Source organism: Neomonachus schauinslandi, chromosome 10 (genome assembly GCF_002201575.2).
Source record: "Neomonachus schauinslandi chromosome 10, ASM220157v2, whole genome shotgun sequence".
NCBI lineage: Eukaryota > Metazoa > Chordata > Mammalia > Carnivora > Phocidae > Neomonachus > Neomonachus schauinslandi.
The window spans coordinates 13,465,323-13,488,904 of record NC_058412.1 but is presented as its reverse complement, the minus strand read 5'-3'; the positions used below and the strand labels follow the sequence as shown (position 1 = coordinate 13,488,904).

At 42.2% G+C, this 23,582-nt stretch overlaps 1 protein-coding gene across 3 annotated transcripts in view; it reads right to left on the bottom strand.

The window, feature by feature from the left end:
• Positions 1-1,341: 1,341 nt before the first annotated feature.
• KCNS3 (potassium voltage-gated channel modifier subfamily S member 3) overlaps positions 1,342-23,582 on the bottom strand; it is a 38,481-nt gene continuing 16,240 nt past the window's right edge. The window contains exons 2-3 of one of the 3 annotated variants that reach the window (XM_044918706.1): positions 15,690-15,881; positions 1,342-3,351 (exon numbers count right to left, since the gene is read on the bottom strand). In XM_044918706.1, the coding sequence (XP_044774641.1) occupies positions 1,817-3,292 (1,476 nt within the window). In that variant the 5' untranslated portion in view covers positions 3,293-3,351; positions 15,690-15,881 and the 3' untranslated portion in view covers positions 1,342-1,816. Of the gene's footprint in view, positions 3,352-9,283; positions 9,308-15,689; positions 15,882-23,582 lie in introns of those variants that run through there. The other 2 variants (XM_044918707.1, XM_021697469.2) reach the window with 2 other exon arrangements.

The following is a 23,582-nucleotide window of genomic DNA, read 5'->3' as shown; positions in this document are numbered from 1 at the left end:
GTTCAAAGCACAGGTTCTGGAATCTCGATCCCAGGGTTCTCAGCCCAAGTCCATTATTCACTGTGTGCACTGGCGCTTTCCTTGAGAACCTCAGTTTCCTTGTCTTAAAGCTCGGACAGGAATAAACCCTTGCTCACAGCGATGTTGTAAGCAATCGGTGAGATTATATAGGTCGTGCACTTACAGAGCAGCTGATTATTATCATTGCTGTTGCTTTTCTTACTATTACCATTATCAATATCGTTGCTGGTACTATTACTGTTACTGTTACTATTACTATTACTATAGAAGCAGCCTTCAGCTACTGCACTACTAATTGGGAAATCTTTAATAAAAACCGGATCCCAAATCCTATTGCTATGCTTCAAAACTATAATTATGCCACCATCAAAAAGGCATTTTGGGGAAAAGAAAGCTTTTTCAAATGGGCAGGGGATGACACACATGCATGAATAAACCTCCAGATTTAAAAGTGACTATAAACCCTGTTCACAGTTATATCTGTCTCAGAAGGCACGGAAACGTTGAGAGATGAATCAGAGTTCTCTTCATCAGATAACCTACAGGTGACGTCCTTCTTTCAATGAAATGCATCTGCAAACATAGGAAGTTGTATAATAAATCCATGCAGCTTTTCCATTCAAAAAGATCTCAGGGAAAGAACTCAGTCTGACAGCAGGAGTTAGGGTCACCATACGTCTCCAAGATTAAGACTTTAGCTAAAGTCTCTCCACCTGGGCTGGAATTGCTCTGTCACTGCTCTGGAAATGAGTATGTATGTCTTCCTTCATTGTGCGGGGCCTCCTTTATAGAAGAGGCAGACATTACTGTCTCGAAGGCGACTTTAAAATGGTTGCTGGCATTGCTTTTTCCAGTGATTAAAGTTCCATGCCTCCGGCCATAATGAATCACATCTGTGTGTTTGTGCAACATTTCTCCTTTCTTCCACTCACGGAATGTGTCTCTGCCTGTGAATGTGGGGCTTTACTCTGCTCTGCGTAATTTTCAGGTGATGAGGTTTTATCTCAGCAGGAGAAATTATAAAATACAAAATATAGACTGCAAGGATATCCGTGAGGGCACATGCTTTGTGCGTATATGCTAACTTGAGTACGTCCTGAAAGTGCACACGTTTAATCAGTTGACCCTGGACATGATCCTTCTCCCTGCCAACTACCACCAGTCTCCTGAACAAAAGAACTAGCCTGTTGTTGATGTTTACCCAAAATTCAGAAATGAACAGCAAGGACTCTTGATACTCCAAAAAGAGCATTGCCCTTCCAAACCGATTCTGAACATACTGACATGGACTTACTCGACAGAAAAACATACAACCAAGACATTCTCCGTACTGAATTAGGCAAGTTTATTAGGCTCCTAATTTCCATGTCTAGAACACAAACATGGATTCACATGCATTGTCTCATTTTGTGGATCTTACATGCATGTAGTCTTCAGTCAGCTGGGCCTCTGATTCTACTTGTCAGTAATTTACAGTTAGCTCAATGTGAGTAGATGACAAACACAGAATGATACATAAGCCGTAGCAATAAATCCCACCCGATACCATTTACCTTTTGTCCAAAATCATATCACAACTCTCTCTTGTAAAAAATAAATTTCAGAACAAGGCATTTAATTCACTTCACTGAGAAAAATAAAGAAGATTCTATCATTTTGGAGCAATGAATGTCCAACTATGGCTGAAAGGTACACCCTGAGAATTAAATGATTTTAACGAACCCATTGAGGTTTATAAAGCTGTGTTAACCTAACATCAGGAAGGGACACAAGATACAGGCACAAATGTCCCTGCTCATTTTGCTGTGCAATTCTCCAAGGATGCGGTATTATAAACATCCTCGTTGTCTTCGATGCTTGAAGCATCTGTGGAATCGGGATCGCTCACCACAATTCCCACAGAAGATAGACTGGTAATGAAGGCGTGCATCCGCTGTGCGTAAATATCCCTAATGTTAAAGTAAGGGAGTTCATGACACTTCTCTGGTGGGTCCTCACTGCACTGGTCCACGTCAATGTCCTTCTGCTTCTGGTAGTACTTGGAAAACTTGTTGAAGATAATGGTGATAGGAAGGGCCACCACCAAGATCCCACAGATGATGCACGTGCTGGCGATAAGCTTCCCGGCCAAGGTGACTGGGTGGGTGTCTCCGTAGCCCACAGTAGTCATGCTGATGGTGGCCCACCACCAGCAGATGGGGATGCTGGTGAGGCTGGACGTGTGCTCATCTTTCTCCACAGAGTAGATAAGCACGGAAAAGATGGAAATGCCCACAGAGAGAAAGAGAAGAAGCAGCCCAACTTCATGGTAGCTGTGTCTCAGTGTGGCACCTAGAGACCGAAGTCCTACTGAGTGCCGGGCAAGCTTGAGAATTCGGAAAATCCTCATAAGCCTGAGGATCTGGACCACCTTGCCCATGTTCTCAATGTCCTCGCTCTCTTCCTCCTTGGTGTCCACAGCCAAGGTGGCATAGAAGGGGATAATGGAGACGAAGTCAATTATGTTCAGAGGGTTCTTCCAGAATTTCTTTTGACAGGGAGCAGCCACCAGCCGGATGGCCAGCTCACCAGTGAACCACACGATGCACGCGATCTCCACGCCTTCCAGCACAGGGTCATCTACCTCCCCGTCCTCGTTCTGGAACTCCGACATGCTATGGACACACATGGCCACAATGGAGGCCAACACCACACTCAAGGAGGAGATGGCAATGAGCTTGGCAGACAGGCAGTAGGCCGGGTTTTCCATTCGAATCCAGATCTTCTTCCGGAGCTGACCAAATCGCAGCTTGTCAAACTTCTCCAGCTCCTTCTCAAACAGAGACGACTCCTCAAAGGAGGAGTCGGTACTCACGTCGTTGCTCTTCTGGTCCCAGTCCTTCTCATGGTTTTCTTCCTTGCGCTCCTGGTAGCGATTACTGCAGCAGGAATCGAGGAAGAGCTCGTTGATGCCCCAGTACTCGATCTCCTGGCAGAATGAGAACACGCACAGCTCCTCCATGACGTGCAGCTTCCCCGTATAATAAAAATTCAAAACATATCTGAACAAGGACGGGTTCCGATCGAAATAGTACTCCTTATCGGCCACACTATAGTCATCACACAGCTCTAGAATGGCCTCTTCCGAGTGACAGGTGAGCAGCTTTCCAAGTCTGGTGTGAGGAAACCGCAGGAGGGTGCTTTGGTCGACGGACTGCTTAAAGCCTCCCACGTTCAAGTTGACAAGTTCCTCGTCTGGTCCAGGGCGATGGAAAAACTCACCAAACACCATGGTGGACACAGGAGGCCAGGAGCTGGATGGGAAGGGAGATGAGGAAGTTCACGCTGCACCTGGAAGGAGCACAAGACGGCATTAGCACTGTCCCATCGTGCTTTGCCAAGCTTATTTTTAATCTGCCCTTTCCAGGATGATGGGCTACATGAAGAGCAAAGCAGGAAATGGAATAAAAAGGAATATACAGCATTACGCATTTGAACTGGAAGAAAATCAACACAAAACAGGTTGTTTGGCAAAAGCTGGGGTTGATAGATCCATTTTTTAGGAAAAAGAAGACTGCCATATCCTTTTCATAAACCTTAATTCCTATTTCTTTATTTTCTAAGCATACAAAAGTTACCTCCCACCCCCCCCTCCCCAAAGAAACAATGCATGGATCACTTACACAATAGAAGCCTCTCCAGTCCAGTCTCAACCACAGGGCTCCCGCATATGGGAATGCTCGGTTCAGACGTGATAGGCTGGTTGCTGCCTGGCTTGTAGCTCACCTCTCCCTGTACCCAGGGCCCAGTCATGCACCCTCACAAACAGCCCTCCCTTCTGCTCTGACCCTCACCCCCCACCCACACATGACCAGGGGCTCGGCTCAGCTCTTACAAAAGATGTAGCTTTCCCCTTGTGCTCCCATGTTTCACTCTTTTAAGAGAAAGCCCTATCCCTAGTTTGGATGTGGACAATCAAGAGGATATAATTATCCCCCTGTCCTTAAGTACCCTACATCTTAAAGATATAGTTACACTTAATGGGATGCTGTTTCAGGTACATCCTCAGGGAAGAAAGTGACTTGGGAAAACCTCTGTAAGTTAATTGCACCATCAGTTTCCTGACACAAACGTGGTTCTCTTCCACCTGCTCCTTCTCCTCACAGACTGTCCCCCACACACTCCCAGTTGCTCCACAGATACCAAGTCTATATTGGTCTAGCACATGCTTCCTGTTTCTGGATGTGACACTAACTAGGATGCACCGGATCTATTTCTCAAAGAGAAAGTAATAGATTTTGACCATCACCCAATACAATGGTGCTCCCTCAGAGTAAATGGTGCAGATAAGAGAAAGGTAGGAGATTGTCAAATACTAAGTTCCCACAGGATACTATCAGATGCTTTGTGGACATGATGTCATTTATTCCTTCCAATTCCTTCCACTTTACGGAAGGTGTACAGAAAAATGGATACCCAGAGAGGTTGAATCAAAGATCACAGGATAGGTAAGTGGTAGAGCCAAAATTTAAACCTGGGTTGGATTAGCCATGATACTTCCACTACATACACCCTCTCCCCAACTTTCTCCCTTATTATAACCCAATAATCCAATGTGGGAAGTGCTATAGCAGAAATGAGTCAAGCATCTTTGGCATTACTGAAAAGAGCAATGACCCCTGTCATTGGTTCTATCTGACTCATATGTTAAAGGTTTAAGCAGAGTTGACCAAACAAGGGGAAAGGGCATTCCCAACGGTGGGCATCAGAGGGTGGGCAGAAGCCAGATTGGGAAGAATCTTGTATAGCAGCCTACAGAGTCTGGACTTTACCTGTAGGCAAGACCACTAAATGGTCTTAATCAGTGATTGGACACAGTTGTCTTTGTGACTGTGACCTAGAAAGACCCCACTGACAGCAGGGTGGGAGTTTGCTGGGGGGCAAAGGCCAGGGTCAAGGAGACAGGGCTGCAAAAGAACAGGTAAGAGGAACGGAGAGGCCCCCAACTCATACAGCAGTGGTGTGTGTAAAAAGGAAGGGACAGAAATCAAGAAAAGTTTATAATGTTGAATCAGCAGTACTTGGTGACTGACTGGAAAAAAAAAGGACAGGGAAGCGGAAAAGTGAAAAGAGGATGTGTTTTCTACTCTGTGTAAGTGGCTGATAATGGGGACACAATTAGAGGAAGCAAAAAGGTCAGGAAGGGATTTTTTTGCTCCTTATGCTTATGCCAAGGCTGTCCGTGAGACAAGAGATTCCTCCCCTGAGGAAGGCACCAGAGGACACAGCCTCCAAGTCCAGCCCCCTGCCACCCACCCCAGGAGGAAGCCTCCAGTCATAAAGCAGGCATGGGCATTTGCTCTCGAGACACTAACTGAACGTGTTCCCATGAGTGTGTTCCCATGAAACCAGAGACCATAGCATAGCTTGACATACCAGTTAATAGATTTGCTGACCTCTTCAAAATACTTGGGTTTTTTTTTTTTTTTTTTTTCTGCCTCTGCTTTCTATTTTTAGCTAGATATCTTCTTTGTCGGGCCTAACTCAGAGCTCATGGCTTGGTCCAAATATTTATGGAACTTCAGATCTCTGAAAGCAGGCTTGTGCTCATGACAAGTATAATAGTAAAACATTCCAAGGAGCTAGTTTTAGCTAATCTGGCATTAAGAAATTAATGGACATTTTCTTCTGGTGCCTTATTTTTCATCTCCTTGGCTATTCTGGAAAGCCACAGTGATAGAACACCAATGTCTGCCTTCATGACACACCTGCAGAAGCCAGTCTCATCATCAGTGGGTGTGTAATCCATTTCCCGATCATTCTGCAGTCACTTTTCTAAAGAACACTGTTATCACCTTAATGTCAGTCTTCCCACTCAGTCCTCCTTGCTTTGTAATCACTCCGTACCAGTGAAGCCCATTATGAAGCCCATTCGTGCCACAAAGTCTCATCATAAAAACAATACACATAAAATAAAGGGCTCCTTGTTGTGGGGACTTCAGCAGAGAGAAAAAGGAAAGCATCTCTGGATCAGATCAAATGCTTGAGCTCAGAGCACAAGCTGAGATTTTCCAAGGCTTGGTGCCAGAGAAGGAGGTTTGGTTTCCTTGCCTGTGTCCATCCCACAACAGCCAACAGGGGGCAGGGAAGAAGGAGCTCCCACCTTTACCTTCTGTAGGAAGGTTCCCTGGCATGCAGACAGTCCCTTGCCAATTACAAACATTGCTTCTGTCATTTGTCCCTCACTATCACCCTGGGATTTTGCCAATGAGCAGGCAGGATCAGAGGAGATGAGTGGGCATCGCGCAGCTATTAAGGGTTAGAATGGAGGTGCAAGCTCTACCGATTCCAGAGCTTTCTACAGCATGCTGCCTCACACATCCAAAGTGACATAAAGACAGGCAGATACTGAGCAACATTATTTCCAAGATTCTTATTCATTTACTCCTATCCAGAAAACATTTATGAGATCAAAGGTATATTTATACATATCGATGTATATTTATGATTTATATGAATTACACATTTGTGATTCATTTATATATGTAAATATATGCATTTATTTATATGTGTAAACATGTACACATTTATATGTGTATTTATAAATACATAAATAAACTTTAAATACTTTAAAGCATTTTCTTTATGCATATTCATGTGATCTGTAATCCAAAAATTGGACTGCATAGTCTATTAATGAGTCTGTGAGGAAGCAGGGGCGGGGGGGGAATGCAAAATGAAGAAGAACCCTTTTAGAGGAGAATTTGACAAGATGTGGCAAAACTGAAAAGAAGAAGAAGAAGAAGAAGGTAGCAGGAGGGGAAGAATGAAGGGGGGGAAATCGGAGGGGGAGACGAACCATGAGAGACTATGGACTCTGAGAAACAAATTGAGGGTTCTAGAGGGGAGGGTGATGGATATTAAAGAGGGCATGCACTGAATGGAGCACTGGGTGTTATATGCACACAATGAATCATGGAACACTACATCAAAAACTAATGATGTAATGTATGGGGATTAACATAAGAATAAAAAATAAATAAATAAATAAATAAATAAATATGTGACAAAACCATATAGGCATTTACCCTTTGCCCCAGCAATCTCTCTTCTAGAAACCTCTCCCAAAGACAGACAAAAAATTGATAACACCTGCATAACTGGAAACAATCCAAATAGCCATCAATAAAAGATTGGCCAAATAAACTACGGTCTATCTCTCTATATATGCAATGGAGTGATTTCTAGGATATGTTACTTAAGTAGAGGGAAAATATGTGTGTATATATATACATATGCATACATGCATATACCTATAAATATGTACACACACACACTTAGAGAATTACACAATTATGAAACAAAATTAAATAAAAAAGAAAAGGACAATCCCTAAAAATTTAACTTTACTGTGTATCAAATTGGTCATTAACCTCAGAGAGATAAATTATTTCCAGATTTTTTAAATTTAATTTAATTTTAATGATTTGTACATCCAAAGTGGTGTACAGCCTAGGACAAATAAACTCTAAACATCTTAAAAATATTTTTAGTATTCATATTGGTATAATTACTCTGAAACGTTTATGCACACACACATAGGGTAAAGCAAATAAATGATTATATTAATGTCATGAAGAACCCCCAAGATTTTGAGTGCAAAATAAAATACAAATGTAAAAATCAAAGAAATTAAATAGAAGCCCAATGATCCTAAATTTGAATTGGAAATAGCATTATGAACTGATAATTTAACTTTTCCTAAAAGAAAATTTTATTTCCACTGAAAAAGCCTACAACTAAATGACCAACTCTAATGGATGCTAACAAGTGTCACTTATATCTCCCCTTTCAAACTGAGCCACTCATTCTCACACCTGCTGGAAGTGTTAATAGCTAAAGGTTCTCAGTTAAGTCCCCCTTTGGGAATCACCCTCATTCAAAGACAGCTGTCTTGCCTAAGGTCACACTCCTTCCCCAGGCCAGTTCACATCCAATGACTTATGTATGAGGGGGCTATAAAGACCCAGCACCTTTTTCTCAAGGTAGGCTCCAGAGTTCCCATAGGATCAGCTAAGATTTCTGTTCCAGCCTCATCACAGTTCAACTCTTCTCCTTGCCCAATCCTACTTCCTTCACTTCCCACTGGTATTGGTCCCAAGGGCACCTCCCAACAAACTTCCTGCACATAAATCTCTGTCTCAGTCTATTTCCCCGGGAACCCAACTGAAGACACCAAGTCAAGAGCAATGAACATCTCAAGTGTGTGCAGATAAAGGCATCAAAATACAATTTCTCACTAAAAAAAAAACGGCTCCTTGGAGAAATAGCGAATCCTGGGCCTGGGGTAAGAAATACCCAAGATAAATGCAAGCTGATACAGCCACTCTGGAAAACAGTATGGAGGTTCCTCAGAAGTTAAAAACAGAGCTACCCTTGGACCCAGCAACTGCACTACTAGGTATTTACCCCAAAGATACAAATGTAGTGATCCAAAGGGGCATCTGCACCCCAATGTTTATAGCAGCAATGTCCACAATAGCCAAACTATGGAAAGAGCCCAGATGTCCATCGACAGATGAATGGATAAAGAAGATGTGGTATATATATCTACAAAGGAATATTACTCAGCCATCAAAATGGATGAAATCTTACAACATGGATGGAACTGGAGGGTATTATGCTGAGCAAAATAAGTCAATCAGAGAAAGACAATTATCATATGGTTTTGCTCACATGTGGAACATAAGAAATGGTGCAAAGGATCATAGGGGAAGAGAGGGAAAACTGAATAGGAAGAAATCAGAGAGGGAGACAAACCATGAGAGACACTTAACTATAGGAAACAACCTGAGGATTGCTGGAGGGGAAGTGGATGGGTGGATGGGGTAACTGGGTGATGGGCATTAAGGAGGGCACATGATGTAATGAGCATTCAGCATGTGCAACTGATGAATTACTGAACTCTACATCTGAAACTAATGATGTACTATATGTTGGCTAATTAAATTTAAATTTAAAAAGAAGAAATACCCAAGATAAGTCTGGACTATCTTGTTATATTAGAAAGCAAGGAAGCTATCAACAAGGACAGGGATAGAGTCAAAAGGACTCAGGGCCAACTTAAGGAGACTCCCACTGGTCAAAGACAGTAAATCTGTGCATCAAAAAAAAAAAAAAAAAAAAAAAATCTCCCGATAGATTGACCTCTGTTGAACATATTAAAATCCCTGAGTTCATAATAATATTTTTTAAGAAAGGAAGAAAGAAATACATTGGTCACCTTTGGAGGGTATTAGAGTATCAGTTCATTATTCTGGAATGTGAGGAGAAAAAAAAAGAAAATCAAACATTTATCCTATGTTTTCCTGCATGAATTATACCTTAGGAGAACTATATAGTAGTTAAAGAGCAAAATTTTTCTTTATAAAAATATTCCAATAACTCAAAAATAATAGTAACAGAAACAACTAAAATGGTACACTAGAAAATATATATTTAGATTTAAAAACACAAACAGTTTGAAAGTAAAAGCATGAAAATAGTAATCAGAGAGCAGGAGTGGCATACTGATACCATACCATATAAAAATAAAACAGTCCATCAGTCAAGTAAACATAAAAATTATAAATACAGATGTACCCAGCAACTGAGCCCAAAAATAGTATCTCTATTTGCAGATGGCATGATCACATATATAGAAAATCCTATGGAATACATACACACAAAAAAATTATTAGAACTAAGAAATAAATTCAGCATTGTTGCAGAATATGAAATCAATATACAAAAATCAATTATATTTCTATACATTAGCCATGAGAAAACAGAAATATGAAATTTAAAAAACAATTCCATTTACAATAGCAACAAAAATTAATATTTAAAAATAAATTTAACAAAAGTGGTACAAATTTGTGCCAAAACTACAAAATACTGTTGAAAGAAATTAAAGAAGACATAAGTAAATGTAAACACAACCCCAAATAGCAGGACTCCCCAAATTAATCTATAGATTCAACATAATTCCTATCCAAATATTAGCTGCCTTTTTCTTTTCAGAAATTGACAAGCTGATTCTAAAATTCATACGGAAGTGCAAGAGACCCAGAATAGCCAAACAATCTTGAAAAAGAACAAAGTCAGAAGACTCATACTTCATGATTTCAAAACTTGCTACAAAGCTACAGTAATCAAGACAGGATAGGGTTGGTGTAGGATAGCCAGGTCAAGGGAACAGAACTAAGAATACAGAAATAAGTCCATATCTATGGTCAACTGATTTTCAACAAGGACGTCAAGACAATTCAATAGGGAAAGAACAATCTTTCCGATAAAGGGTATTGGGAAACTTGGATAGCCACATGCAAAAGAATAAAATTGGATGCCCATCTCATATCATATACAAAAATTAATTTATCAGTGAATCAGAGACCTAAATACAGGTGCCAAAACTATAAAACATGCATAAGAAAACACAGGCATAAATTTTTGTGACCTTGGATTAAAATGACTTCTTAGATATGCACCAAAATCACAATACAATAAAAGGAAAAATAGATAAACTCACTTCATCAAAATTAAAAATTTTGCTTCAAAGAACATTATCAGGTCGGGGCGCCTGGGTGGCTCAGTCAGTTAAGCGACTGCCTTCGGCTCAGGTCATGATCCTGGAGTCCCGGGATCGAGTCCCGCGTCGGGCTCCCTGCTCGGCAGGGAGTCTGCTTCTCCCTCTGACCCTCCCCCCTCTCATGTGCTCTCTCTCATTCTCTCTCTCAAATAAATAAATAAAATCTTAAAAAAAAAAAAAGAACATTATCAGGTCAAAGGACAAGTATCCTTGTTGTCCCATCATGTGGGACATGATGGGTGAAACCCACATGATGGGAGAAAACATTTGCAAATCATTTATCTGATAATGATCTAGTATCCAGAATAAAGAACTCTTACAACTCAACTATAAAAAGACAAATAACTTACTTAAAAATGGGCAAAGGGTTTCAACAGACATCTCTCTAATGACATACAAATGGCCAAAAAGTCCATGAAGAGATGGAACATCATTTGTCATTAGGGAAAATGACAATCAAAAACACGAGATAAACCACACTAGGAGGATGGCTAAAATCAAAAAGTAATAATAATATAAGCATTTTACTATAATGCAAGTGTTTGTGAGGATATGCAGAAATTGGAAACCTCATGCATTACCAGGGGTAATGTAAAATGGTGCAACCATGCTGGAAAACAATTTAGCCAATTTCTGGAAAAGTTAAACATATGATCCAACAATTCCACTTAGAAGTATATGATCCAACAATTCCACTTAGAAGTATATGTCCAAGAGAACTGAAAACACATGTTCAAACAAAACATACACATTAATGTTCATAGCAGCATTATTCATAATAGTCAAAGAGGGAAAACAACCCAAATATCCATGTCCATTAATTGAGGAATGGATAAACAAAATGGTGTATCCATTCGATGGAATCTTATTTGGCCATAGAAAGGAATGAAGTACTGATACTACAACATGGATGAACTTGGAAAACATTATTCTAATGAAAGAAGCTAGACCAAAAAAGGCCACATATTGTATGATTCCGTTTATATGAAACATCCAGAAGAGGCAAACCCATAGAGACAGAAAGTAGATTGGTGGTTGCTAGGGGCTGGGAGGAAGAGAGAATAGGGAATGACTGACAGTAGGTATGTATTTCTTTCGGGGGTCATAAGAATGTTCTGGAATTAGATAGCTGTATAACCTTAGAATATACTGAGAACCACCAAATTATGCATTTTAGAAAGGTAAATTTTATCATAAGTGAAGTATATCTCAATAAAACTGTTATCTAAAAAAGGATCCCAGCTACCGAAGAAGGAATGATAGAATTAAAATCTCACAATTTTGCAAGTCATCATGGAATAATGGATCTAGGCTGCTAAAACCCAAATAAAAAGCTGATGGGGCACTTTATGACAGCTACATCAGAATAACAATACCCGAACCTGAAGTAACAGAAAGAGACAAGACACAGGGTGCCTCTTGATGGAAGTATATACACAGTTCTGCAGTATTTCAAACAACAACCAACAATCAGTCCTAAATTTTATTGAGAGTCTAGATCTGCCATTTGAAATCAGATAGAGATTTCAAAGTAACATGACACAGCAAAATCTGTGGGACACTGTACTGGACAGACAGCACAGACCAGATAAGCGATGTATCAAATAGATCCAATGTGTGGGCTTTGTATGAATCCTGATTTTAACTAGCCAAATGCTTTAAAAAATATATACCTGAAAAATAGGGATGTTTGAGTATCAACGAGATACTTGATAATATAAAAGAATTATTGTTAAGGTTTCAGTGTGCTGATGGTATTGGAATTACACTTTTTAAAAGAACCCTTATCTTTTGAAGATGGATACTAAAATATAAAATTATACCACGTTTGGGATTCATTTCAAGATAATCCCTGGGGGGACGGGTAACAGAGCTGGGAAGTGGAGGGTTGGGGGAGGTGGGAGAGGTGTATCTTGCTCATACAAGATATGGCCATGAATTGATCATTGTTGCAGCTGGGTGATGGGTTTAATGTATTACTCTCCCTATTTTTGTCCATGTTAAAATTCTCCATCGGGCGCCTGGGTGGCTCAGTTGGTTGAGCGACTGCCTTCGGCTCAGGTCATGGTCCCGGGGTCCTGGGATCGAGTCCCGCATCGGGCTCCCTGCTTGGCGGGAAGCCTGCTTCTCCCTCTCCCGCTCCCCCCGCTTGTGTTCCCTCTCTCGCTGTGTCTCTCTCTGTCAAATAAATAAATAAAATCTTTTAAAAAAATTCTCCATCAAAAATGTTTCAAGAAAAATTTACTAAGCACCTTTTTGGGCCATGCACCATAGTTAAGTGCTTTAATAGACACTCTCGTTCACCCTTGAATTCCCAGCAGCCTGTGCGGTACCCGGGCACTAGGGCGCAATGCGGAAGCATCACTGAATCAATGAATGATTTCCTTTGATTCCCTAACCGTCCTAAGTGACAGATCTTATACCCCACCTTGCAAATAGGGACACCTGAGGCACAGAGTTTGCCCAACATTACCCAGATTTTATGCGGCAGATTCTTTCCACTATGCCTCGAATATGAGTACTTAATTTACTTTTTTAAGTGGGAAGGAGGAGGGACTGGCTGATCTTTGAATTTACCTAGTTTTTCATCGTCCTCACTAAAGAGCGCTATACTCTTTAGTAGGGGATTTGGTATGAGTATGCCGAAGATACATGGGGGTCTCAAATCAGGCACATCCAGGAGTACAAAAGGCATTTGGCCACATAGTTGAAAACCCAAACACTATATTCATTCTTTTCCTCAAGAAAAGCATCAGCTCACTGTGCCACTCCCCCAGCCCACTATCAACCCAAATTGAACATTATGTACTGTATCTGGCCACCTTGGGCCTCTTGGTGCTTACAGTATTGAAAAGAAAGAAAAAGATGTCAAAAATCCAAGATACTAACCGGCAGCTTAAAAGAAAAACTGCATTGATCTACTTCTCTCCGAATACCACCCTGTAAAAGGCTTTTCGAAGCCATTAACCTCTTACTCACCTCTTCTTAGTCCTCTTCCCTCTCTTTTTGCTTTCCCCTCTCAAACTCACTTAAAAAATACTCTCAGAACTGTCTTTTCAAGGCTGACAAATATACATGCACACATGTGCATGAGTGACTTTGCTGATGCTCTTGCTTTGCTCAGAAAAGTAACGAGAGCATAACAAATACAAGTCGGTATTTTGATTGGGCAGAATCACTTTTTTCAATCGATTCCATAAATGTAGACAAAAGCCTAGATTCCTTCTGCCCTCCCACTTGCCCAAAATCTACATTAATCCTTCCATCAAATTAGAAAAAAAAAATAGGGCATTTTTCAGAATTAATACTGCCACCTTTTTGGGATATTCTCAGAGCTGCATTTCATCCCATTAAATTTAAAAGAGAAATCACTCATGTTTTTAAAAGGGGCAGCATCATGCTAAATTCTATTTCCACCCATGGCATGTGAGGATATTCCAAATAAAAACAAGCAGATGTAAACAGAATTAGAAATCTAAAGTCAATCCACACCTATGGATGGAGGTGTTCCCACCAGGCACCTTCCCTGACCTTCTCTTACAGCAAGCTCCCCATGCACCGGGGTGGGTAACACATAAGGAACAGAAAATTGGTCATCAGTACTGGGCAGAGAAGAGCAGAGAGCACGGTGAAATACCAGCGTCACTGCATAGCCCACCCCGTGTGGTTTAGAAATGGAGATGTTGTTGGAGCAGCTAAAATAGTGCAATTCTAGGAAATGAAGGGCTGCTTATGAGACATCTAGAAGGTCATGCCCAGCGCCAGCCTATAGAATACATGAAACTCCAGAAAGCCTCTCATTCATACAGCTCATCTCCAAGCAGAGGCCGCTCGGAAGGCTGAGTGCTTTACTGAGGCCAGAAATCTGTCTTATTGGTAAAAAACAAAGAATCATGGATGGACCTGAAACAGGAAAAGAAGTGGATGGGCCACAAGAGGGGAGCCTTAACTCTGCAGGAGGTACCCCATCAGGAGTCACCTTACATGGAGGAACCTCATGTGGAGGAACAAGCACATGCTCGTATTGGTGTCCAGGGGCGTTTGGGAGAATCTGAATGCACCTGGGCCAAATTAACAGCTCCCCCCACCCGCATCCTAACCCCTCTCACCCTCTCCCAACAGCCCCGTATGTGGGTGCACAATTACGTTAGCACCCACCACAAGATATTATAATGTTTTCCCAGTTCTCCTCACCCGGCCCCCACAGGTGCTGTCCCTACACCCAAAGCATGGAAGGAATCGTGTATTACCACCTCTACAGTCTCAGCCCCGTATGCTAATTTCTGCCCCTAATCTAGTGAAAGATACTCACTTTGATCCGGAAGAATTAAAAGGCTATCACTCTTTTTGTCCAAGAGCTAGCGGAATGATCTAGACCAGACAAGGTGAAATGAAATGCCTCCAGGGGGCAAACAAGCAAGTTAAACAGATGAAGTGGGTTGGTTGGGACTGTGGCGAACCATCCGGAGGCACAGGCCGCTCAGCACCAGAGTCCTTTGTGGGAACAGAGAGCCAGGACGCATGTATCTTATGGTGCTCCAGGAGACCTGGAAATCCTGATTTTTATGTGGGGTATCTCAAGTTTAATTGGAATTGATCAAACATGTTTTCAACATTATGTGGCTCAAACAAAACGTCTCCAGGCCAGGTACTTCCGAGAAGCCCTCAATCCGTGACCTGAGCCAGACTTCACCAACCCAGCTCCACAGCCCATTTTAAGCCAGACTGACTTAAACGGATTCAACACAGAATCTTATCACAGTAACAGTAGTTGCTACTCCCTCCAGTTTGGGCCATAAATATCAGAAGGGGGAGTGGGCAGTGTGGGCTACTTGATTCTTCCAAAGCTGGCTTGGCGCATCCCCCAAAAGAATCCAACCTAATCCTTCCAGGCTGGCTTTCTCACCTTCCTCTTTCACTGCCCCAACTGCCAGTGGATTTTAATCAGAATAGTCTCCCTGGCGTGCGACCTTCATTTCTGTCACTGCGCTGTAAGGCTCGTTCTCCCCTCCCTCTGGTTAATAATGGGGCCGGGGGAAAGATCAGTGGCATCTCTTACCCTTGTGGCGTCGATGGCACACTCTCTGCCCTCATCCTGTCCAGTGGAATGTCCATCACCATCCACGAAGCTCCGCCCTTCTTCCCTCACGGGTATGTGTGGTACACATGGGCATTTAGTGGCCAAAAAGAAGAGAAGGATCCTGTTTCCTGGTTGAATGGGCCAAAGCAACCACTGGGAAATCACTCTCACCTGCAGAAAAAGCCAGAGGTCAAGTTTTAGCTCCAAGGAAGAAACACACTCAAGACGTTCTAACTCAGACTCAGTGATCTGGGCACTTTACTGATTAGACCCATCTCTTAGAGCCCCATCTCATCTCAGGGAGGGGGTGTTCTTCTCCGCACACACCCTCCCTCGGGCCATGGAACCATCACTCTCACTGGACACAGGGATAGGGAGACATCACGGCCCCAGGACCTGACTCGCAATCACTCTCAGGCTTAAGGACCCTCAGGTTTTGACTATAGTGGACACCCCTATCAGCATGTAACTGTTCAAAAGATCATCTTGGGACATCTCCACTGACCCCAAGGCCAACAAAACATCCGAAGCTAAAATGAGGCACTAGAATTAGGACTGTAGTCATTCACCTCCCACACAGTTTCTTCTAGGAGCATTATTTTCCTGGCTAATTTATCAAGGATATACTTAAAAGCTTCTAAATGAATACATTTTCATCCATTTCAGAGACCAAGTTCTGAGTGTGACTGCCCTAATAGAATTAACACTGCTGCTCTAATTTGAAATCAATAGGCTTCAAAGGCTGGCCAAATTCGATTTTGCTTTATTTGTCCATTGTTGTATTTCACAGATCAGAAATGACTATGCATGCTAGATCAGAATCCTCTGGTTAAACGTGTGCTGTCTACGGATGTGTGTGTACTGTGTATGGGGGCGTTAAGCTTGTACCAAAACAAAAGGACAAATTTACATGTCTCTCTCTGAATAAATTAAAGAAAGCAAAAAAATTTCCAGTTCCCAACAAGGTAAGCCTTGCCTCATGTTGATGCCTCCCCATAGATTTATATTAGTATCTAAGCATCCATCCACTGATTTTCATGTTTTCCAATCACTGCTAGGTCCTAAAGGGGGCCAGGGGTGGGTGAAGAGGAAGAAGAAAAGATTGATTCCGTGCTTCAGAATAAAAATGAAAGAAGTGCCTTCCGCTACATCAGTCATTAAACAAACAATCATTATAGCTTAGGATCTGCCTGGAATTATCCTAGGCATTGGGATTGCAAACAAGACACAGTGCCTGCCCCCTCCACCCCACCTCAGGAGCTCCCAGGCCCAGGACCAAATGTAATAAACAAGGAATGGTATCCTACCAACACCAAGGGGGCAATGGAGATGGAGAAAAGCAGGAACATACCGGTCCCAATAATGGCCAAAGAAATCCTTCAATGCATTTTCACCTCTAATAAAGATAACAAGGAAAGATCCAGAAAGAAAAAAAAAATGCAGCTCTACTCGAAGTGAATTTCTGAGACAGGACTCTTAGCAGAAAAGGTAGAGCAATCTCAACAGGGATAAATAAAATCAATTCAGGAGCTAAAGTCCTCCTCCTTCTCCTCCTCCTCCACAACCTCCCAGCAACTCATCATTGGGTCAGTCTTAAACATTTGTGTGCCACCGAAATGCAGAAATGCGCCGTGCTTTTTTCCAAGGGTACAGCACACACATATAGTCTTCCTTTCCCAATGTAGCACATGTTAAGGGAAAGTAAGATTAATCTGGCTGGGAGATAATTAATTAACTGCAAACAGCTTTGATATGACTATATTAATTATTGAAGAAAAAAATTAACAAAGTACTTAGGCTATTTGGCACTTCTAAGAACCCCCAAGCATTGTTGGGCACTGGCTCATCACAGAAGGACTGGCCCAGGGACAGACTGAGAGGGGAGCTAAGTGTGTCTTTTTTACAGAAACTGTGGGCCCTCCATCAATGTCTGATGAATTAATAACCTCCCAGGCTGCCTTTTTTTCTCTGTCTCCCTCCAAACTCAGAATGTCAGTGTTCTGCCTCATTTTCCATCACCAAGACTCCCGTCCAAAAAACTAGATTTTTGGAAAAGATACAATACCAGTCAATAAGTCAATAGCTCTCAGTGTGAATTTATGTCAATTCACACGCCTCCTAGAGCATTCACATTCTAAGGGTGACCTTTCCATGTAAAATAATAACCAGCATTTTCTGAGTCCCTACAACATGCCCGAACCTTCCAGGAGTTTCACACACATCACCTCTATCCTCAAAAAAATGTTAACTGTGATTCCCATTTGATAGGACATCAAGGCTCAGGGAAGCAATTTGTCCAAAGTTCCAAACCCAGTGAATGCCAGAGTCAGGATTCAAACTGAGGTAAGTCTGCCTGATGTGACTATATGAATTATATTTGATATGACTATATGAATTACTGAAGAAAAAAATTAGTTGTCGGGGAAAGTTAAGGACTGGGAGAAGTGAGCAGAACATGCCCCAAACCAGCAGACTTTGGGAAAGAAAAATGTGTGCATCCAACACAGTCTCCCCTTCTTGCTTAACAATCCCACCACATGGTTCCATTCTCTATGTTCCCACCACCCCTATCAGCATGTAACTGTTCAAAAGAAGACGGTATCGTTTGCAATTTAGCACCTAAGCAGGTTTCTGACTTTGCTGAGTGATTCAGCAGGATTGTGGCAAAACACATCAGGTTCACCCAAGTATGGCTAGCCTCTGTAGAATTCTCTGCACAATAAAAAGGGAGGCCCTCTGCAGCATCCTTGCAATGAACACTCCAGCTTGGCTATATTTCCTGGTGGGTTGACGACAGCATTCAAAAATGTACAGAATGACTGGCTCCATTATTGAGAGGGAGAGGGTGAAGATTAAGTGGCCTATTGGACTCTTTCATCATCCAGAGAGCTGACATCCAATCTTGGAACAGAACGAGGAAAATCAAATGGACAAGCAGATAGTACACAGGGGTAATAATAACTCCTGATGTCCATCTCCCAGGACTCAGATTCACAGGACTAAGGTTGCTCTCCAGAAATTAAACTATAAAATCAGTGTCTGAGAGATCAAAGCAGACACTTGGAGGGCCACTGCTGCATAGATCTGGGTCTTATGTACTTGCACAGAATCCTGAGTGTACCTGTTACTGCCCTGCTCCTATTCTTCTGAAATTTGTCACCTCCGTCTACCCACTGGACTGAGAAGCCTCCAGCTAGGGACAGTGTTATAATATCAGTCTTCATATTCATTATCCCTGTTATACAATGGTGCTTGACACATTTTTACTGAACCAATTCCTCTCCCCCAAGGCAACAAGACTAAAGAGTAAATTAATTAAAAGAATCAATATGGATAATGAAAGGCAGTTGGTCAAGGGAAGCGGAGGCGGAAAGTGTAAAAGATCAAAGTTGGTTGCCCAAGACCCATCCCACCACTTTCCAAAGGAGGTCTCACCCTGAAGAGGCAGCATCGTCCAGCCCCGATGGGGACATCTCGAGTGGAGTTTTAAGTGTCTACACCTAGAGTTTCAGGTATCATTAGATACCCAAAAACCTCTCCTTGTTCTGATTCTAGACTGCCTGAAGCAATAGAGAGCACGCGAGCATGTCCACTCTGTCCACGAGATATATTTATCCATGGAACATAATAAGGGAGGAAGAGGTTTATTAACTCCATTTTCTGTAAGTTTCTATGAGAGTCAATCTGCTAGAGTCTGATCAACTCTAGGACACCTGCAAGTGAGTTTCTGAAGTTGCCAGGCTGCCAGAGAAGCGTGACCCTGACCTGGGATAAGGTCACCAGGTAAATAGCACGTTTAAGCACCATCCTGACAGCCAGCCAGCTTCCCTGGAGACACCCTGACCTTGCCAACCTCTACAGAAGAGTTTCTCAGCCTCAGCACTATTGACATTTTGAGGCCAGGTAATCCTCTTGCGGGGGGCTATGTGATGTACTGCAGGACAGTTAGCAGCATCCCTGGCCTCAACCCACAAGCACTTCTCCTCCCTGTCCCCTAAGGTCATGCAACCAAAGTTGCCAAATGTCCCCCAGAGAGCAAAACCATCCCCAGTTGTGAACGACTGCTCTAAAGTAGAGTAAAAAGATCTCAGATAATCAGATACTCAGATTTGGAATCTGGAAGTTCAGAAGGCTCAGAATGGCAGATTGCAATCATACCTCATCTGCTGACAGGGGCCGGGGATATTCCCCTGGAAACCTGTTCTAGAATTCAGTCATGGCATTTCTGGTGTCAGACAAGCAAAACTTTGCAAGTGAGGAAAGATAAAAGGCAGGTTAACCTTTTGTTGAGACTCGAAGCATGCTTCAGGTAATTGGAGTCTTGAGTAAAGGTTAGTGATTTTCTCTGAGAATCTATCTGATATTTGCTAACATTTTTGGTGCCAGGATGCACACAGGGCAATGCACACATACAGTTTGAAAGATGTCTTACTACAGCTATCTGTAGGTAGGGGTCCTCTTGCTGACCACACCCACCCCTGACCAAGCTCCAATCTTGTGGAAATTCATTGATGTCCCAAGAAAAATGCAAATACGTGTCAGTTTTGTAGTCTTACCCCTATTTATCAATCACAGACTAATTTTCAATAAAATCTAAGAGTAATGAAATAATAGGAATAATAACAAAAGGTGAAATTCGACCCTACTTCTATTTTGATTAACTAATGAGAGTTGTAGTCTGAGGTTTTGCTTAAATAAAATTAAAATCTCACAATCAAACTGCCATAATTAGATATAGGGTGCCAGAAAATTTGTACTTATATTTAAATCCTATAACCCAAAGCAATCAGAAGAATACACCACCTCCCAGTTGATTCCTACAGTAGACTACTAAGAATATCCCTGAATTACTTCATTTTTCCAAATTATCAAATTTTAAGACATACGTTAATATAAGAAATCCTTGAATTAACAATGACCTTTTAAAAAAATTTTGCTCTGTCCCCAGAAGAAAATGAAAACTTCTCAGGGTCTAATACATTCAGGGATTAAAAATAAATGTATGGAAGTTCTGGTCTTTGGGGAGGAAACAAGTAAGTGCCTTCCAAAGCAAAGCTTCTAAATTATATTTCAAAAGTTAATATAAATTATACTTTTCTTGGCTATCCAGAATAGGTAAATGTAATACCATCTCCAGAAATCCCTAAGGCTTGAAGCACGGGTAACTAAACACCACTTGCCTCTCCTCGGGTTCTGTGTTCCTAGACAACCCTCCCTGGGGAACAGAGGGAGACAGCAGGCTACTGCTGAGTCACTGAGTCACCTCCAAAGGCAATCTTCAGAAAGAAAAGCGAGGAAAAGCCCTGTGGAAGGGTGGGCACCTCATAAGAGGGAGTGAAACATCGCAGCCACTGACCCCAGCATGGTCATCCCCACATGATGACAGGGCTCTGGGACCATCCTGAGTGGTCCATATGGCTGCCACTATCCCACCAGCCCCAGAAAGGAACTGCCCTGGCTCCCTCCCCCTTGCAGGAACCCCCTATAGCAGAACTGGCTGGAATCAGGGGCTCAGACTACAGCCAGGACACAGGCAGGCAAATCAGCCCACCCAGGGGCCACAGACCCTGGGCTCAGTCTCATCTATCCCAGTGTTTTTCATGGCTGATGCATCAAGTGTCTGAACTACCACAGTGATTAAAAGAACAACTGAGAGCAAGCAATTTTAGAGAGTAGAGGAAAAAAAAAACCTATCATGCCATGGTAATAGTGATGGAAACCCAGGCAAAAGGAAACCTTTTGGAGGTCACTGTAACAAAGTGTATTACAAAGTTGCGGTTTCACATCAGAGAGACTGTGTCCTGAGGGAATAAATTAGACAAGTGTGCAAGGATGGGTATCCAAGGATGTTCATGGCATCGGTAGTTATTCATAAGAATAAAAAGTCAAAGGCAACCTAAATGTCCATCAATAGGAAAACAGTCAGTTAGATCAGGAGGTAGCCATGTAATGGGATATTCTGTGGCCATTAAAAACACTGAATCATAGGAAGAGCTCCCGTATACTGAATCAGTGTTTCAATACCTCTGGGTGTTTGCATGTCCGAACCCACCTAACCCTCACAACACTTGAACAAGTAGTATTTTTACAGGATTCATTTTACAGATGGAGAAACTGGTAAACAGAGAAATTAACTCTCCAGGGTCAACCTCATGGTTTGAATTTAAACAATAATGCTCTAAAGCCATTCTCTTAAGCACAATGCTCTACTACCTATAGATTCATGAAAAGATCATCACAATATGCTAAGTAAAAAGAGAAAATAATTATAGTACAACATATGGCATGATCTGATCTTTATAAAAGAGGTCTAACTTGTGCTCGCTTCGGCAGCACATATACTAAAAGAGGTCTAACTTTACAAAGGGATAAAGAATAATCTCTAAGAATATACACAACAATGTTAAATGCATTCTCTCTGGATGCTAGAATTCAGGGTGATTTTTGCTTACTACTCTGTACCTCTCAACATTGTGTGAGTTTCTTTGCAAGTATTATGAAACACTTATGTAAATAGTCGTCTCGGGGCCCCTGGGTGCCTCAGTCGGTCAAGTGTCTGCCTTCGGCTCAGGTCATGATCCCCCTTGGTCCTGGAATCAAGCCCCATGTTGGGCTCCCTGCTCAGCAGGGAGTCTGCTTCTCCCTCTCCCGCTGCCTGATGCTCCCCCTGCTTGTGCTCTCTATCTCTCTCTCTGTGTGTCAAATAAATAAATAAATAAATAAATAAATAGTCATTTCTTTTTGGAAAAAATAAAAGATCAAAAGCAGCCTTGGTCAGTACTTGGGGAGGGGAAGGGGGAGCAGGATAGACACTTAAGTGAACGTATGGATTTGGGTGAGATAGGACCCTCCACCGACGGGCTCCTTTGTCATCTGTAGAATCATACGCTTCTGCTGCTCATTCACGTCTGCTCTGTGGCAGGCACTGTCCTGGGAACTACAGAGAACAAAAGACAACGTGGGTCCTGCCCTCAGAGCTTACAGTTGCTTATAAGGGGTTAGAGGAGAGTACACAGGTAAATGAATAGTTGCAGTACAAGGCAGAAGATGTCAGGTACCCTGAGGAGAGGTACCGAGACACCGTGGAAATTCACAGGAGGTAAGGGGTCCCTCTGGGATCAGGAAGGAGGGAAAACTACAGGAATAGGTGGCATTTGAGCTGAGGCTTGAGGGTTGAGTCAGACATGAACAAGTAAAGAAGACAGGTAAGAGTAAGAAGGTTGTCCTCCCCGGAGAGGAACGAATACAACAAAGCTGTGGGGACTAGAAAGCTTGTGGTATGTACAGAGAGCAGAAAAGAGTTGAGTCTGGCTAATGGAGCCCTGTGACCCAGAGATATTCATGTAGAACATAAAGAACTCTACCTGTACTAGCCACACCTCTGTGAGCCAGGAATAACAAAGGTGAGCAAGCAATAGCTTTAGGAAAGGAGAACGGATCGCAGGTGGCCATACAGAGAATCTGCTGAAACAAGGACCATAACTCAAGTCTCCTGAACTATTTAGCCACAAGGAACCAGTCAGAGAGTCATAAAAAACCTCTCAGAGTTATCGCTGTTTCCAGAACATCTGGAAATTAGAGGCTGGCTTTAGGCACAGCAATCCACCAGGCACTGCAGTGACCTAAGATGCCAAACGGTGAATTCCAGCACTGTCTACCAAGTGCAGAGAGTGGCAAGGACAGAAATGTGGGCAACATCTCATGAATTACCCCCCTTCTCTCTTGCACCTCCCCGTCACAGTGCAGGAAAGCAGAGCTCAGTAGGGAGAATTCAGGAGGTCCTTGAATTTAGATGATCTAAATCAATTGATTTAGAAAATCAAAGTCTTGATTTTCACTAATGTCTAACCAAAATTTAGTAATTCCTCCTAA